A 19698-nucleotide genomic window follows, 5' to 3' on the forward strand; every position below is an offset into this window, starting at 1 on the left:
TTTAAAAGTGGATTTAATACAAGTTTATTTGTGTAAATATGTGGATTGTCTCTAAAATTGTTTTTATGACTTTATAATTACAATAATTATTTTTGGGACTTTATAAAAGTTAGAAATCAATATTTCATCAATTACTTAATCTTGTATGATTTTCTGAGTGCATTTATTTGTAAAATCCGTATTTAATTCTAGAATTCTTCAAAAATTATGAAATTCATATTTATTGAAGTTGGGAATATTCCGAGAATTTTAAAATTATTTTGGAAATTTTCGGGATTCGTTTCACCCGCGCGTCGTTTCATTATTTGTTAGAAAGCGGGTATAAATTGCATTTCAGAAATTATCTTAAAATTTCAAAAATTATGTTTTTATAAATTTCGGGATATTTATAACATTTTAAGACTATTTTCGTGATTTTATGAGTTTGTTTTATATGCAACTCGGTTCGTTAATTGATAAATGCGGGTATGATGTGCGATTCAAAAATGGTTTAAAATTTATGAAACTTTTATTTTATTAGTATTTTAATATTCTGAGATATTTAAAATTAGTTTGGCAATTTTTCGGGTTATTTTTACCCGCAAGTTTATTCGTTAAAAATAAATTGCAGGACAAAACCAGGTTGCAGAAAGTTCATATTTATCCTTATTTCTACGTGTCTGTTTCTCAGAAATTTTAATTGATATGTGTCAACCCTTCTGCACATTTTTTATGCGTGGCAGATTTTTAGTATAATAATAAAACCATCTTTCTCTTTATCCTCTTGTCTTTCTCCCTATTTCATCTCCTCTCTCCCTTGTTCCCGGAGCTCCGCTGCGGTTCTGATTTCCGGTTAGCCAGTTATGCCATTATTTGCTTCCAGATTGATTGTTATACATATATATACACGTGTGTGTATGTGTATTGTGCTTGATTTCTGTGTTGCGATTTTGGTTGTTCCTTGTTTTCGGTTGTCCGAATTGGGTGTTGTTCTGTGATGTTTTATGGTTCTGAGTTGCCCCTTCTCGGTTGGTGGCTCTGATGTATAGTATATACATATCTTTATATCTGTGTATCTACGGATCCTCTGTGTGTGCCTTTTTCTATTTTGTTTTCCGGTCGGGTGTGGTACTTTCCAGTCACTTGTTCCGTTCTATAGTGCACGCGCGTGCGTGTGCTTAATTGAAACTGATTGTTTTTATTTTATTTTATTTCTGAAATTTTGGATGAAATTAAGTGATATGTCGATACAGTTAATTTAATCTATTAATCGGTAGAATCCGTAAGGAAGCCCGAAATTTATCGGGTACCAACATATTTTACCGCCGTCGGCGATGAGCCTCGGCAAGCCGACGGTGGACAGTGATGATTTTAATCCGAGTCCTATCTTTATAAAATAAATAAACTTAATTCGTAAAGTTATTTTCAAAATGAAAATATTTATTTAGAATGTAACAGTTGTATCGAGGATTGAAATGCATAACTGGATTATTTGCTTGGTTGTGATTCTGGATTATTGTGATTGTTGTGTATTGACGTTGAGCTGTTCGACGGGTAGACCAATAAACAGAGGAGGTGCTGCCCGAATTTTTGGAAATTGAATTCGAAAATTCGGGACATATCCTGTAATTATCGGAACGTCGAGCGAGTATATATAAGTATATACATATATTTTATGCGAAACCTGATTGCATGTAGTGGTAAATTGTTTTTCCAAAACCAATAACCCTAATTTCGTAAAATGACGAGTATACATATTTTTTTTGAAAACGAATACGAACTGATTTTCGAGATTGTGAACCTTAATTGTTTGCGTGTGTTATTATAATATACATAAGTACGAGTCCGGTTTGAATATCATTGGATAGAATTGGTATCGAGGATATGTCAAGCATACCTAGACGCCTAACGTAGGGTATTTCGACTCTGTAGGTTCTAGTTGAAGGACTCTAGAAGTGAAGTTGAACTAAAGATAACTAGTGATCAGTCGACAAGCGTAGCGAGGTTCCAAGCGAAGGACCTGAATGTTGAAGTTGGATCCAGGATAGTCTGATAGCAAGGCGATAAAGCCGAGTGTCCAAGTTAGACCAAGGTCGATTGGTAGTAGTGGTAAAGCTCTGCAAGGCAAGTACCCCTGACCATTCTTTTATGGTTCAGTACGTATGAATAGCTAAATGTTTTATTCTCGTAATGAAACAGAAACGTTTTAAGTTACGTATCCCATGTACTTGAAAATGTTGTTTAAAATTATATTTTGGGGAAAAGTAACTTCTGAAAATACCTATCTCTAAACGTGATTAAAATGAAAAGAGGATTTGATAGTGTGCTATGACAGAATTGATTTTAATAAGAGATAGGTAAAAGTGTTTTGAAAACTGGATAAAACGATCAGATATGGGATACGTTGGGGCCAGAGTAGGCCTATTGAGGTGGCGTAAGAGGCTAAGTCGGTTGCGCGTACTATATAACCGATTATTCCTGAAGGTCAGAGGCCTAGCTAGTCTCTGAGTTCCGGAACAGGTAAATGGAATGGCAGTTAGAGTTGTCTGGTGTTGATAGCCTGATCAGCTGTCTTCACATATCCACTACATATCTGATTAGGGTTTTGTGGTTCCCGTAAGGGAACAAGTGGTTTATATAGTGGATTTGGAAATGAAGATAGCATGCTAAGATTAAACTCTGGTATTTATACACAGCACACTACTGATGATATTGTTTTACAGAGCATGCTAGTTTTGAATATCCAATTTACGTATGTTTTTAGTTGATGTGCAGCAAATTATAAATTTTGTTCCTATAACTATTTTATTTTAAATCATTTACTTGTTATTCATATAATGGTACTGCTGAGCAACTGGTTGCTCACCCTTGCAGAATGTTTTATATATGTATTGCAGATGCTTATGAGATTCTTCCGGGATAACCAGGGCAGAGTTCCAGTTCCTTTCGCGTCAGACTCCTCTGAGGTGGTTGTGTTGGACCAAGGGTGGTCCGTTGAGTTGCTATTTTAAGTTAGCTGTGTCATAATGATTATTGTAAGTTGGTTTGTATTAGTTGTAACCTAAATCTTACTTAAACCTGGCAAAGATATTTGTAAAAGGGTCGTAGTTGTATTCTATTATTGAATTGTTTATCTTATGGTTGTTTTTTATGACGTCAAATCCTGACCCCGGGGTTGAGGCCGTCACAGTTGGTATCAGAGCTACAGGTTTGAGTCTCTGATTTAGGTTAGGAGTAGAGTCAAAAGAGTGCGGGAAGGTTTATATATAGATGTGAGTCAGTAACTCAATCAGAGGAGCGAGTATAAGAGTTTAGTCAAGGGTTTCGGAGACGTAACCCTGACGTTTATTGAGGATTGGCTGGAACTGCCCTAATTTAGAATATGTTTCCTTCGTTTATATGTCATTGATAATATTTGATAGAGGTTCCTAGTTTTTCTCTTGAGAAAACGAGTTTGATTGCGAGAGTTCAGTGTTGGAGCAGACCCTTGATGTGTCAGCTAAGGGGGCACCAGCGTTGTTCCCATATATCGCATTTCCTATGTCAAGGAATGTTACTGGACTGATTGTGTGACCTTGGTGAGTTCGGATAGCGTGATAATAGCCGGTGGCTGCTATGCCAACCAAGTTTCGTGAATTATGTGGATCAGAACTGTGGTTTGTATCTTTGAACCCTTATACTTCTTTCTTGAGACGTATTTTGTTTCCAGAATAACTGTTTCCTATTCCATAATTTGCTTATCTTTCCTGTGAGAAAGTTGTGAACCCGAAGTAAGCTACTTAGGGTTCTGTTGATCTCATTATAAATCAGATTCACCCCTTCCTATTTGTGAATTTTCTTTTCAACATTGTTTCTTCTCTCGGAAGTTCTATCGGTTGGTTGGGGGCAAAAAATGCATACGAGTTGACCATTTATCTGTGTGGCAAAAGGGTCTGGTGGGACGCCACCGAGTTATGTGTTGTGACTGTGCGGTACTAAGACTGGCCATCTTATGTACTTGTATGGTTGCTCTCAGTCATACCTATATCTTCCCCACTATTCTATTGATTCCTTGACTTTGAAATTTCATTTGAATCCCGAGGCAGTGAATTGTCGGTAGCTTTTGTAATTAGACAGTCCTGGTCATTGAAAGTAATTGAGAGTTGACCGTCTGGAGGAAATAGAAGATTTACACCGGATTGCTAGCTATCTCAGAAACGATGATAGTAGAGAGGATTCATGATTCGATATTGTAGGTTGCGGATTTAAAAAAGTTAACCCTGTGAAAGATAGGTTAATGGTAGGAGATAAGAAGTCGCCTTGGGAAGGAAAGGTAATTCACTGATTGATAAATCACTTGAGGGTGATAAGAAATCCTCCCTGGAGAAAAGGTGGTTGATATAGCCAGATAAGTCTCGTAGTATATCCGATTGGTGTTAACGTGATAATTAAGTAGGGGCGGAAAGTTGTTCGGTTGCTGTTGTATCGAGGAGCTATGTTATGGTATTTGGTTTCTTTGTATTTTAGTTCCCTGAACTGTTGTTGATTCTGCTACTGTCATTGTTACTGTGATTGCTAGTGCTATTAATCTAGATTTCTTTGGTAAATGGGCCCCGGTATTAAAGACATAGGTATTTTATTGGGCAGCATTTTCCTGATTCAGGTGCACCGTTTAAACGGTGATACCTTTTGTTAAACATTTTTCTATGTTTTAAATAAATTCATTTATATATTCCAGGAAAATGCCACCCAAGAAAGTTACCCAGTCTAAAGAAAATAGTAGTAGTTTTGTAGAGGGTCCAAATATAAATGAAATTCTAGACTTATTACGCTAGCAGCAGCAACAACAGTTGCAGCTAATCCAACAGGTTCAGCAACAGCAACTACTGTTGCAGTAGCAACAGCAAGGAGTGAACCCAAGTGTTTGTTTCAAATCTTATCCAACGTTAACCTCTCTGAGTTTAAAAGTGAACCTAATCCAGTAACTGCTGGAGCATTGTTAAAAGATATGGAGGAAGTTTTTAACCTCGTTCTAGTAAGTGATAACCTTAAGATGGATTATGCAAGCTATTTCTTGAAAAATGAAGTGAATTATTGGTGGGAGTCAATCAGAGTGTTAGAAGGAGAAGGCCCTGTTCTATGGGCTAGGTTTACTAAGTTGTTTTTGGAAAAGTATTTCCCAGATTGTGTGTGGAGTCAAATGAAAATTGAGTTTCTAGAACTGAAACAAGGTGAAAGAAGTGTGTTGGAATTTGAGGCCAAGTTTACAGAATTGGCCCGATTAGTTCTTGAGTATGTAAGTACAGAGAGTCAGAAGGCAAGGAGGCTCCAACAAGGGTTGAAGCTTAAAACTCGTAGAGGAGTTGTGGCATTGCAACTCAAGACATACTCCTCTATGGTTCAGGTCGCCCTGGTAATGGAAAGTGACCATAAATTGACTATTAAGGACGAAAGTGATAAGAAATGAAGTCAGAAGGTGTTAAGGGTAAAGCAAACCGAGGAGAATCCACTCAGGGATTTGAGAATTGGTTTGGTCGGAATAGGAGTAAGATATTACGGAGATAGAGTTTCTCTCAGGCTAGGTCTAGTGCTACTTCAATTGCTTCCACTCCATCCCAGTCAGTTAAGTGAGCAGTGGATTGCAAGTCCTGTGAAAGGAGACGATGTGGTGCGTGCAAGAAGAATGTGCGATGTTTCAAGCGTGGACATAAGGGTCATCATGCATCGGAATGAAATCCAGAAAATCCAGGAGTTATGTATCGCAATTGTGGAGAGAGTGGCCATATGGAAAGGAGTGGTTTAGAAGAAGTGAAGTATAAAGTGTACAGAAGCCAATAGTAAGGTAACTTTCTGGATGCAGAAGCAATATAAAGAATTCTTCCAAATATGCGAGAAAAGAAGTAATAAGCTAAGGATATAAGGTAGATCCACCATCTGTAAGATACGAAGAAGTGAATACTTAAGCTAGAGGAATTTTGGGTAATAAATAAATGCCCTGGAGTCTCTGGAGGTCATTGGAACGAAATAATTAGTTCGATAATTGTAAAAGTTATTGGAAGGAGGAGAATGAACCTACCAGATATAGCCCATTGAAGTGCACCAGTGATGTTGCTGGGAAAGAGGAATGAAATTATGAGATTGTGTACTGATTATCGGGAATTTAATAAAATAATAAATAAGATTAGGTAACCTCTATAAAGAATTGCTTACTTATGTGACCTAATTCTAGGAGTGTGTGATTTCTACGAGATTGACTTGAGATCCAGCCTGAGGATATATCAAAGATTGTGATTAGGATGAGTTATAAGCCTTGCAAGTTCGGGTGATATTATGCGAAGTAATAAGTACATCATTTATCTATAAGGAATCAAGGAACATGGTGTATAAGGAGTATTTGGATGGTATGATGGTACTTATTGATAACATCCTCGCCCATCTAAGGGCTAAGGAAGGTCAAGTTGAAAGCCTAAAGAAATATCTGCGAAAGGTTGAGAAGTAGAAATTGTATATTAAGCTTCAAAAGTATGAGAACTTGATTAAAATTGATTATGAGCCATGGTTGTTTAAGTGACTACCTACCAAGAAGGGTTCATTCAGGGATAGATGTCTTAAGTAGAAAAGAAAATTGAATATTATTAAGATCATTGAAGAGTTGACGGAAGAATGAAAGAAGTGAGAAATTGAAGATTCAAGTACCTGAAGATAGTGGGGAGTAGTTGTATGAGATCACTTTTTAGTCAGAAGGAATGGAAGGAATCAAGAAGTGTTAAGAAGAAGTTATGAATCAAGAATTGGAAACTGTGGGAATTGAAGTTGAGTATCTAAAGGTGGTGAGAAGTTAGTATATAAGATTATTTCCCAACCTTAACTGATAGAAATGAGTAAAAAGTGATCGAATGATGGAAATTACATTGAAAATCAGTATTACCTATCACCCTTAGACAGAGGGTCAAAGTGAAAGGATGATTCAGACAGTATAAGATATGTGGAGAGTATATATATGATGGGTTTAAAAAGTGAACTGCGATAATCACCTACCATGGAATGAGTTTCTATGATAATAGTTATCATGTTAGTACGAGAATGTTACTTTGCGAAGTGTCGTATGGACATAAGTGTGGGTCCTCGCCCTAGTGAGAGAAAGTGGAAGTAGAGACATTGTTAAGTCCTGAATTAATTTAGTACATCAAGAGTGTGGTGGTGTTGACTCGGAAAAGAGTTGAAACATCTCAGGATTGAAAAAGAGAGAGAGCGGATTTGCATCGAAAGAATATGAATATATAGAATGAGGATCGTGGTATAGGCAAAAGTTTTACCTTGAAAGAGATTGGTTAAGTTTGAATAGAAGGGACAAGTTGAGTCCTCAATATAGTGAATCATTCGCGGTATTGGTAAATATAGGTATAGTTGCCATGAGTTGACGTGGCTGCTGCAGTTGCAGTATATATATATATATATATAATGCATCTTGCATATCAATATTAAGGTGATATGTATCTGATTCGGATCAAATTATTGATTAGGAGCTAATGTGCTCTTATCCAAAATTATTCTGCGTAGAATGATCGATCCAAACCCTAGATCATTGAGAATGAGTCCTCAGTAATGAATTTATGTCTATAGCGAGTATGCGATGAATAAATCCACGAGTAGAAGAGTCTACCTGGAAGTTAGAGTCAGATATGCTTGACAAATATCCTCACTTGTTTAGTTAAATCAGATTCTGAGGACAGAATCTTTTTAAAGGGGGAAGGATATAACGACTCGTATACTTTTATATTTAATTAAAGTGTAATTATGGAATTATTAAATGAATAATGTATGTATATAGCTTCTGTCAGCTATGTGTTGTTTTACTTTTATCTATGTGTGTGAATTATGGTGTCCAGGGTGGTTCGTGTAATTAATTAGGGACTTATATTGAATTGTTTTCACTTTTAAAAGTGGATTTAATACAAGTTTATTTGTGTAAATATGTGGATTGTCTCTACAATTGTTTTTATGACTTTATAATTACAATAATTAATTTTGGGACTTTATAAAAGTTAGAAATCAATATTTCATCAATTATTTAATCCTGTATGATTTTATGAGTGCATTTATTTGTAAAATCCGTATTTAATTCTAGAATTCTTCAAAAATTATGAAATTCATATTTATTGAAGTTGGGAATATTCCGAGAATTTTAAAATTATTTTGGAAATTTTCGGGATTCGTTTCACCCGCGCGTCGTTTTATTATTCTGAGATATCTAAAATTAGTTTGGCAATTTTTCGGGTTATTTTCACCCGCAAGTTTATTCGTTAAAAACAAATTGCGGGACAAAACTAGGTTGCAGAAAGTTCGTATTTATCCTTATTTCTACGTGTCTGTTTCTCAGAAATTTTAATTGATACTTGTCAAACCTTCTGCACATTTTCTATGCGTGGCAGATTTTTAGTATAATAAAAATAATAATAATAATAATAATAATAATAATAATAATAATAATAATAATAATAATAATAATAATAAAACCATCTTTCTCTTTATCCTCTTGTCTTTCTCCCTATTTCATCTCCTCTATCCCCTGTTCCCAGAGCTCCGCCGCGGTTCTGATTTCCTGTTAGCCAGTTATGCCATTATTTGCTTCCAGATTGATTGTTATACTTATATATACACGTGTGTGTATGTGTATTGTGCTTGATTTATGTGTTGCGATTTTGGTTGTTCCTTGTTTCCGGTTGTCCGAATTGGGTGTTGTTCTGTGATGTTGTTTTATGATTCTGAGTTGCCCCTTCTCGGTTGGTGGCTCTGATGTATAGTATATACATATATTTATATCTATGTATCTACGGATCCTCTGTGTGTGCCTTTTTCTATTTTGTTTTCCGGCCGGGTGTGGTACTTTCCGGTCGCTTGTTCCGTTCTATAGTGCACGCGCGTTCGTGTCCTTAATTGAAACTGATTATTTTTATTTTATTTTATTTCTGAAATTTTGGATGAAATTAAGTGATCTGTCGATACAGTTAATTTAATCTATTAATCGGTAGAATCCGTAAGGAAGCCCGAAATTTATCGGGTACCAACGTATTTTACCGTCGTCGGCGATAAGCCTCGGCGAGCTGACGTTGGACGGTGATGATTTTAATCTGAGTCATATCTTTATAAAATAAATAAACTTAATTCGTAAAGTTATTTTCAGAATGAAAATATTTATTTAGAATGTAACGGTTGTATCGAGGATTGAAATGCATAACTGGATTGATTGCTTGGTTGTGATTCTGGATTATTGTGATTGTTGTGTATTGACGTCGAGCTGTTCGACGGGTAGACCAATAAACAGAGGAGGTGCTGCCCGAATTTTTGGAAATTGAATTCGAAAATTCGGGACATATCCTGTAATTATCGGAACGTCGAGCGAGTATATATAAGTATATACATATATTTTATGCGGAACCTGATTGCATGTAGTGGTAAATTGTTTTTCCAAAACCAATAACCCTAATTTCGTAAAATGACGAGTATACATATTTTTTTTTGAAAACGAATACCGAACTGATTTTCGAGATTGTGAACCTTAATTGTTTGTGTGTGTTATTATAATATATATAAGTACGAGTCGGGTTTGAATATCGTTGGGTAGAATTGGTATTGAGGATATGTCAAGCATACCTAGACGCCTAACGTAGGGTATTTCGACTCTGTAGGTTCTAGTTGAAGGACTCTAGAAGTGAAGTCGAACTAAAGATAACCTAGTGATCAGTCAACAAGTGTAGCGAGGTTCTAAGCGAAGGACCTGAATGTTGAAGTCAGATCTAGGATAGTCTGATAGCAAGGCGATAAAGCCGAGTGTCCAAGTTAGTCCAAGGTCGATTGGTAGTAGTGGTAAAGCTCTGCAAGGCAAGTACCCCTGACCATCCTTTTATGGTTCAGTACGTATGAATAGCTAAATGTTTTATTCTCGTAATGGAACAAAAATGTTTTAAGTTACGTATCCCCTGTACTTGAAAATGTTGTTTAAAATTATATTTTGGGGAAAAGTAACATCTGAAAACACCTATCTCTAAATGTGATTAAAATGAAAAGAGGATTTGAATAGTGTGTTGTGACATAATTGATTTTAATAAGAGATAGGTAAAAGTGTTTTGAAAACTGGATAAACCGATCAGATATAGGATACGTTGGGGCCAGAGTAGGCCTATTGAGGTGGCGTAAGAGGCTAAGTAGGTTGCGCGCACTGTATAACCGATTAGTCCAGCAGATCAGAGATCGAGCTAGTCTCTGAGTTTCGGAACAGGTAAATGGGATGGCAGTTAGAGCCGTCTAGTGTTTATAGCCTGATCAGCTGTCTTCACATATCCACTACGTATCTGATTTGGGTTTTGTGGTTCCCGTAACGGAACAAGTGGTTTATATAGTGGATTTGGAAATGAAGATAGCATGCTAAGACTAAACTCCGTTATTTATACACAGCACACTACTGATGATATTGTTTTACAGAGCATGCTAGTTTTGAATATCCAGTTTACATATATTTTTACTTGATGTGCAACAAATTATAAATTCTGTTCCTATAACTATTTTATTGTAAATCATTTTACTTGTTATTCATATAATGGTACTGTTGAGCAACTGGTTGCTCACCCTTGCAGAATGTTTTATATATGTATTGCAGATGCTTAGGAGATTCTTCCGGGATAACCAAGGCAGAGTTCCAGTTCCTTTCGCGTCAGGCTCCTCTGAGGTGGTTGTGTTGGACCAAGGGTGGTCCGTTCAGTTGCTATTTTAAGTTAGCTGCGTCGGAATGATTATTGTAAGCTGGTTTGTATTAGTTGTAACCTAAATCATACTTAAACCTGGCAAAGATCTTGGTAAAGGGGTGATAGTTATATTCTATTATTGAATTGTTTATCTTATGGTTGTTGTTGATGACGTCAACTCCTGACCCCGGGGTTGAGGCCGTCACACCCAAGGCACATATTGGCCTAGCAAGGTATTATATCCTGTATAATACATAGCTCACGTTGGACCGCCACCACGGCCTCTTACGCAACCATCCAATCTTAAAACATTTTATTGAAAGGGGTCATAATAATCGACACCCTTATAAATTTGTATTCTCTCATTCACTTAGGCAGGAATACTCGCAACCAAATCATTTCCCAAAATCCAAAATATTTATAAATCCATTAATTTGATAAGTAAAACTACTTAACTATTCTATAACATAGAATAACAGAAGAGTACTTGCATAATAAACATTTAATTCAGTGATATGTAAAACATTTATTAATTTTTAACTGAGAATAGGAAGGCAATACTTGCATATTCATAAGCAGTTGGATATGAAAAACATTGAACTATTCTGGAATCAGAATAGCATAGAAAACTTGCCTTTGGTTTTTAGTAGTTAGCCACACTCGCAATAACATAAACATCTCAGTCTGACATCTCAAGATATCACTGTCTTTCTATTTCAACAATTCACTGATATGCTGCTCCTGCGATTGATAGAAGCCAGATATCCAATACCATTCCATTTCATTCTTTCCGATGTCTGGTCCTCATCAATTCGAACGATCCGCATCTATAATTAAAAGATACAACTTTAATCATCTAACGGATAATTATTCGACGATCTGCGCGTCAAAACCCTATCGTCTACCCATACGATAGCCCACACATAAAGAAAACAGTCAAATATAAGACTTTTGACCCACGTACGCATGTAATTACATAGCACGTAAATATATAACTCACGTATCACATTATTCAAATCACACATGACTCGGTTCATTAAAAGATTCGACTCGGTATGTTTAAATCTGAAGTCGGGTAAAGTATGATTTATCACTCAATAATCGACTCAGAACGACTCGCAAAAAAAGAAATCTTTCGAAACAAAAGAATTTGTGTCTCGAAAGTTTTTTTAATAGAAGTGGAATATTTTTCCGAGTCTAGACGCGTTCGTTTCGTATTAAACGGACGAACGTTCTATTTATTATGAATAAAATAAGAATAAATCAATTAATAAAAATATTAATTGAATATTCAATACCTTTATATAATTTTAAAAGCTCAAAATAATTTTAGAATATTATTTGGCTCAATTATAAATAATTACACTTCATTCAACTATTTACAAATAAAATTAATTGATGAAATGAATTAATCAATTAATTAAATGAAAAAATAATTAATGAAAACAAATTATAAATAATTGAATCAAATTCTGATTTTCAAAAATAATAAAAGATAATAATTTGAAATTAAAATAAATATTTTAGATTTTTTTTCGAAATAACGTCTTTATAAAACAGACTTTTCCCGGGGTTTATAACCCCTCAAAATCAATCCCAAACGATACATTCAAACTATATTCTAATAAAATTAATAAATTTAAAACACACAATAATTTATATTTGCATGTATAAGCACGCCATAAACGAAAAAACACAGCCACCTAAACAAAAATTTGGACCAAAACAACATCTAAAAATTACGAAATAAATATATAAATACTAACATGCTATAATATACACAAGTACGAAAGCTGAATTTTGAAATCGTTACCAAAAATAAATTCTGATCACCCCGAAGAGAATATCCTATGTCCGGAAAATATCTCCAGAAAAATCCGAAATTAATAGTCATAGACATACACACGCTGAAATACCATATGGAGTAATCAACGCCGTCAAACTCATTTTCTACGCCCCGGAAATAAATTAAAATCGAAAAAATGCTCCAAAAATTATTTCATCAAAACCTTGCAATATATATACCTATGCGTGGGTATCGAAGCACTGATCATTTATATATATATAGCAATTGAAATTTGGACGGACGGTTTGTAAGATATGAATTTTTGAAAATTAAAAGTATACAACAGGGAGAGACATAAAGGAGAGAGAAGAAGGGGTAAAGGAAATGAAAGGAAAAAAGATAAGGGGGCCAAGGAACGCGGGTGGGGGGAGGGGGAGGGGGAGGGGGTTATGTGGCAGTGGGGGTGGTTGGTTTGGCCACGGTTTGATGTTTGTTTTAACCAACAGTTTAACTTGACACGCAACATTGAAATTCTGAGAATTGAACACGTATTTTTTTTGGATTGACATGTACCTCCTGGTAGCCTATTTCTGTTCCGCTTGTTGTGCTAGAACGGTATAATTTACGGATAAAAATACATCGAAATAATTCCGAAATAATTTTAAAATTTCTCAAATATTTAAAAACTAATATAATATATATATAACAATTGAAATTTGGACGGACGGTTTGTAAGAAATGAATTTTTGAAAAAATGTATAAAACAGGGAGGGACAGAAGAGACAGAAGGGAGATAGAAGAAGGGGTAAAGGAAATGAAAGGAAAAAAGATAAGGGGGCAGGGAACGCGGGTGGGGGAGGGGGTTACGTGGCAGTGGGGGTGGGCTGGTTTGCCATGCTTTGATTTTTTTTTACCAACAGCTTAACTTGACATGCAGCACTGAAATTCTGAGAACTGAACACGTATTTTTTTGGATTGACTTGTACCTCCTGGTACCCTATTTATGTTCCGCTTGTTGTGCTGTAACGGTATAATTTACGGATAAAAATACATCAAAATAATTCTGAAATAATTTTAAAATTTCTCAAATATTCAAAAACTAATACAATATAAAATTCGTAATTTTTAAAATATTTTTGGATCGCGCATCAGACCCACATTTTACGATTTAACGAACAAACGTGCGGGTGAATTTAATCTGGAAATTTTTTGTAAAAAAATTTAAAATTCTCAAAATATCGAAAACTTAAAGAAAATATAAGTTTCATCATTTTTGAAACATTCTGCAATTTAATACTTAATTTATACTTATATATCAGATCCAAAAATAGATTACTTGGCCGCTAAGTAGCTATAAAAACGATACAATTTGATACCCAATTTGGATAATTATCAAAACTGAGCTTCTTATAAAACACTCTATGAGAAAATAATGTAAAACTATCTCGTCTCTTGAGAATATGGGTTTTATTGATCTACCGAAATGATTATCGTATTGAAAATTTTGCGCCGGGACTCGTACGGGTCAAACCGTACTCTGGATTAAAAAAGTCAAAACACATAAAATGTTCAATTGGGTTAGGAAGGAGTTTTACGAAGAGTTCCGGATTGTAAAAACGCAAAAACGGTTGAAGTTGGACGATTGCCGGCTTTATAAAATAGTTTTATAATTACTCAGAAAATAATTATTAAATCTATAAATCCTTATAAAATCATATAACAATCCAAAAATTACCAGAAAAATACCATAATTATCTATACTTTATTCTGGACATATTAAAAATCAAAATACTTACATTATATCACTTATAAACACCCAAATATAAATATCAATTATCTGATAATTCACCAAAATTCCCATAATAATCAGATAATAATTATTTATTGATAAAAATAATTGCACGATGTGTCCTGGATATTATAAAACAATTTCAATTTACTGATATCTATAAGATCGGATTTTAAATAACTTTTGAAAATAATACATTTAAGTAAATATTTCCAGAAATTAACATGGATCGATATAACACTTAACAATAACCACATTACCATTTAATAATACCACTCGTCAAACATGATTAAAATATCCACCATTTTATCTCTTCTAAATCATAAAAGCGCATATATATATATATTCAAATAATAATTATAATAATTCTAAAAATACGGGAGATTACAGTTTCAAACACTGTTCACCTCAAGAACACGGAACCACTAACCGAACGCTAAATTATTTATCCGCAAAAGATTAAAAAGAATTTTTTAATTTAGTGAGTATCGTATTCAACCCCCCTTCTACGATACTTCGGGACCCAACAGGCAAACCTAGTGTTGATGATGACACCTTATGGAGCTTCAGAAAGTTTGAACCAAAGCTCTTTAGAACTTCCCCTGAGTGAGAGACTTCAACTTCATTATCAGTTGATGTCATTTCAGTTTCTCTATCGACTAATAGCTCATCAATGGCTATTTTGTTGAATTGATCAATCGCTACTCCATTTTGTTATTAACTGCTATTTCCACATGTCTTGGATTAACAATATACCATCATCAGCTTTCCAGTCATTCTCCATATCTCCTGCATTGAGAGCATCTTCAAAGATCTGATCCTTCAACCCCTGAATCTTCTTTTCATTAGATGGGTCATGGACTGTTCTATAACAATCCAGTTGATTTTTAGATTTTAGATCCTATAGATTCTTCTTACTGAACATCTAACAAGGATTCTTTCAACTGATTTTTCCTCAAACTTATCAATAAATTCTCCTTGATTTCTTAGAATAAAGTATTAGCAGCCAAAGGTATGAAGAAGTTTCCATGTTGGCTTCTTTCCAAATACTTGATTGATTAAAGAATTATTCTGAATTGAGCCTGTAATGTTGATAGCTTCAGTCCAAAAGAGTGTTGACATCTTTGATTCTCCAAAACTTGTTCTTCTTGCCTCACTGAGAGTTCTATAATTCTTTTCAGCTACTTCATTATGCAGTGGAGTGCTTGATATAGAAAACTCATGAGATATTTCTTCAGTTGTACTGAATTCCTTGAGGTGAATGATGATGATTTCAATATCTTTAATTTTTGAAAGCGTCAAAAATATTCAAGTAAATTTTGAAATATCATTAATGATCACTAGACAACATTTATTCTTAAACATTGCCATTATATGAGTTGGTCCAGAAAAATCCTTATGTAGGAATTGCAGGTATTTGTCAAATGATGACACTGTCTTCCTCTTGACTGAGAACCTCTTTTTCTTATCAGGTTTATAAGCACCATATAGACCATCCTTGGACAATTCTAATTCTGGTAATCTTCTTACTGGATTCTTGTTATTCCCTAACAATTTAACAAGAGAATTATAGAGAGGGGTTGAATTGAATTCAGATTTCTTTTGAAAATTTAAAAACTCTATTAAGTATATATAATTGTGAATGAATATGTACTAGTGCGGATTAAAAAAATTCAAATATTCAAATAAAAATTAATAAACAAGACTGTTTAAAAAAATTTAGTGGATTGATATTTCCACTAGATATATATATAAAGATTAGAGACTTCTGTTATGCAAAAATGCACATAACTGCTTACAAGTATTTTTACAAAGATGAAGAGGTAATAGGCTAAAACATAATCGAAGTGACCTAAAACTTAGAATTGGGTTACCGAACTCAAAACACTTGCATTTACATAATTCAAGAAATTAAAACTTGCATTTAGGCCACTACCATTAACATCACTAACATAATAAAAACTGAAGTTGCAACTTACAAAACTGAACTCAACCCCAACTTGCATTTACATTACTAGATTAATAAAAACTTGTAACTAGGATTATTGAATAAAAATAAATTTACAAATGGGAACTAAATAAAAATAAACTTACAAAATTTCTCAAACTCTTGTAAAGCCTTGTTTGGAAATTAGTTGTTAGCTGTAACTTTGAAGTAGCTGTTTTGACTAGCTGATTGGGTAAGTTGTTTTGAATAGCTGATTCAATTTAGTTGTTTTGAAGAAAGTGTTTGGTGGATAGATGTTTGAATTAGCTGTTTATTTTTTATTTACATACATGCCAATCATCTAATTGAAAAAACTCCAATGGCCTTTTTAATACAGTAAGCATATAATTTAATACAATAAGCTAATTTTATCTCAAAAAACTAACTTCCAAACATGACCTAAATCTAACTGTGAATACTATTCCCTCTATTTTTTATTTGTCATTTTGACTTTTGCACGTATTTCAATGTGTTTTAACCGGTTAGTTAGAAATACGATTTTAAAAAATTCCTTTTTGTGAATCAAAATATAAGTTGTATACTTTTATTTATAAAAAGAAAATTTTACAAATGATAATTTTAACTAGCCAGTCAAAACATTGAAATGTGTGTAAAAGTCAAAGCGACAAAATAAAAAAACAGAGGGAGTATAATATAATATTTAAAACACGATTTTTATTTTTATGATTTTCGATAAATACAAATTTAATTTCATTTGTTATTTTTAATATTAAAAACTAAACTATTAATTTAATTGATTAAAAAATTGTATATAAATGAAAATATGTGTTATTTTATAATTTTTTGGCTTTGATTACCGAATTGCAAGTTGACCATCAGTTCAATAATTTAATTGTAACTTTTTAACAGTTCAGTTAGTTAATTGCAAGTTTATATAAGTTCACTTAGTCGAGTGCAAACTTTTTGAGTTCAATAACCCGGTTGCAAGTTTTGGGTCAGTTTAATTATATTTTAGCCTATTACCCCCAAAGATGAATATAGAAAATTCCTAAGAGATTTAATTTTTTATATTTCTCGGTTAAAGTCCCTTTTTAACTACTTGCTACACTTGATTTATATAGTATCAAATTACGTACATTATAGGAATATATTGATATATAATGATCGATATTAATGTGAAATGGATCCGAATTAGATTGCGGATTAAAGCGGGATACGGACGAAATAGAAGTTTGGACTTGGAGTATAAAATATGATTGATTTGTTGTGGTAATGAACAACGCAAATAATCGAAGTCTAAACAGGCAACCCGGGATTTTAAACACAACAAGATCCACCCGTTCCCATAGGATTCGAAAAAGCAATCCAAAATCCAATCAGGGTTGGTTCCAATTCAAATCAGGGGCTTCCCCCAAGTTGTAATTTTCAATATGGGTGGGATCAAAGCGGCAAAGACGGTGATGGAGATGGCCGAAGTGGCGTTGACCGCCGTTGAGTGTTGCCACAAACACCATCTCCTCCATGATACGACGCCATCTCAATTAGAGTCATTAAGATCAGAGAATCTCCGTCTTAAGAAACTGCTTCAGGAGAATCTCAAGCTTCTTCACAACATCGCCCATGATTCTTTACCAGATTGCCCTCCTGATGTATGTATTTACCTCCCCCCCCCCCCCCCCCATCTCCTTGTCTAATGTATATGTAGGGTTTTAAATTATCCAGATTTATCACTTATGATTTTACTTTTGCTGCTGCTGCAGCTACATGATCGTCTACTGGCTTCTGTGGATTCTACTAAGTTTTTAAATCAGCTTCAGTCCCTGCAGGCTCATGGACCCAGCTGCGACTTTCCTTTCAAGGAGCCTTCTGGTTTTTACTCTTTTTCGCCTTCACCTTTCTATAGCTTTTTCTTTAGTGTTGCTAATAGTTTCCTTGAAGGGTAATTAGTCAAGTAGAAACGTGTTTTACATTACAAGTTATTGTATAAAGTGATGATTAAGATGTTGCATAATGTTATTCACCGTAGATAGGATTAGGCATCTGGATTACATACAGTTGTTTTTAACAGAAAAACGTTATTGTTTACAAGCAAAATATGGTTTTTCATGGTTACTTCTTCTTATGTTCAATTAGGAACTGATCTAGAGACGGCTGAAATCTTAGTCAATGTTAGCTCTGGAGAACCAAGTTGGTGGGTTTGGGTCACTGATGAAATGGTTCCCAGTAATGTCGAAGAAAGGAGTGCAATTGACCATGACAATTATGTGGTTGTTAGTGAAGAAAGCGTGGTGGATGGAGTAGCCAACTTTATGGCTAGGTGTGTTGTGTCAAATCCAAACGCTCAGGTATATTTAAATCACGTTCCCCTTAATTCACTCTTATAATTACATTGTTATGTATCTCACAGTTTGGTTAATGGATTTGCAGAAGTTGACACCGGAGGAGCTCCAGAAGAGTAAGTATACAATTTTTTTTAAACTTCCTTTGCTATGTGAACCTGATGTTATGTCCTCGTACATGTTTCCTTGTGTAGTTGTCGTTGCACTAATTTTTTTTTCTGGAGAAAATTGTTTCTCTACTTTAGTTTAAGTCATGAACCTTTTGATGATTAAACAACTGTTGTCATCATATATTAAACTTTGAGTTACAGCTCTAACAAATGCATTGCGCGGCATGAGCAAGTTCGAGAAAATGTTGGATATCTGGCATGCTGGGGCCATGTTTTATACGCTTTCCACTTGGGGACTGGCTCTTGTAGGGTAAGTTTCATTTGTTTATGTCTTTAGGAATTTAACCCACAAATTGTGCTTTCCATAATACAGATTAGTAAGAGAGAATAGTTGTGGTATAACAATGATTGCAGGTTGTACAAGGCTCGTTCTGTAGTAAGGGTTGCTGCTATGGGTGTTCACAAATCCAGCAAATATGTCTTAAAGGCTCTTTGAAGATGGCTGTCTTTTGTTCTTAGCAGGAGCAACATGGGACTAAGCTCTTTGAAGACGGGGGTTGTTCTTTGGTGCCTCCTGTACATAAAAGCTTGTATTTAGTTCCTGATTACTAGTGTGGTAATTTGTAAATAGCATTGTGTTTGCACATCCACGTGATGTTATATAAATTATAACTTATTTAATTGTACATATTACCCATGTCATAACTAGTATTTGAACTTTAAATTGAGTTCACATCTAATGGAGTAGTGGAGTATTTACATATATTAATATTTATATACAAAAGTAATATTAAGTTAGTTCCGATTAATAGCTGATTAGTCCTGTTCGGTGCCTCTACCGAATAAGTCTGATTCCCGCTTTTTACAATACCGGGCATAACTAGTGTTTGAACTTTGAATTGAGTTCACATCCAACGGAGTAGTGGAGTATTATATGAATTATTTGTTTGCTGTTTACTGGGTGTTGTAAGCTGGTCTGTTTGATACCTTATTCAAGAAGGCAGTGTCAAACCTTAAAAAAACAAA

The 19698-nt window shown here is 34.4% G+C and overlaps 1 protein-coding gene across 1 annotated transcript; it reads left to right on the top strand.

The window, feature by feature from the left end:
* The first annotated feature begins 17436 nt into the window (after positions 1-17436).
* LOC141720322 (uncharacterized) lies at positions 17437-19412 on the top strand. The gene is made up of 6 exons (XM_074522671.1): positions 17437-17872; positions 17984-18092; positions 18357-18568; positions 18651-18678; positions 18874-18982; positions 19087-19412. Exons 1-6 carry the CDS (start codon positions 17654-17656, stop codon positions 19166-19168), a joined length of 759 nt encoding a protein of 252 aa, XP_074378772.1. The 5' UTR covers positions 17437-17653; the 3' UTR covers positions 19169-19412.
* The last annotated feature ends 286 nt before the right edge of the window (positions 19413-19698 follow it).

Source organism: Apium graveolens, chromosome 4 (assembly GCF_009905375.1).
Source record: "Apium graveolens cultivar Ventura chromosome 4, ASM990537v1, whole genome shotgun sequence".
Classification (NCBI taxonomy): Eukaryota; Viridiplantae; Streptophyta; class Magnoliopsida; order Apiales; family Apiaceae; genus Apium; species Apium graveolens.

Excerpts from the sequence above, each read along its gene's own strand:
- LOC141720322 (XM_074522671.1), top strand. The coding sequence starts at position 17,654 with ATGGGTGGGATCAAAGCGGCAAAGACGGTGATGGAGATGGCCGAAGTG. Across the intron at positions 18,093-18,356 it reads TCCTTTCAAGGAGCCTTCTG|GAACTGATCTAGAGACGGCT; the intron begins GTTTTTACTCTT and ends ATGTTCAATTAG. Across the intron at positions 18,983-19,086 it reads TGGGGACTGGCTCTTGTAGG|GTTGTACAAGGCTCGTTCTG; the intron begins GTAAGTTTCATT and ends CAATGATTGCAG.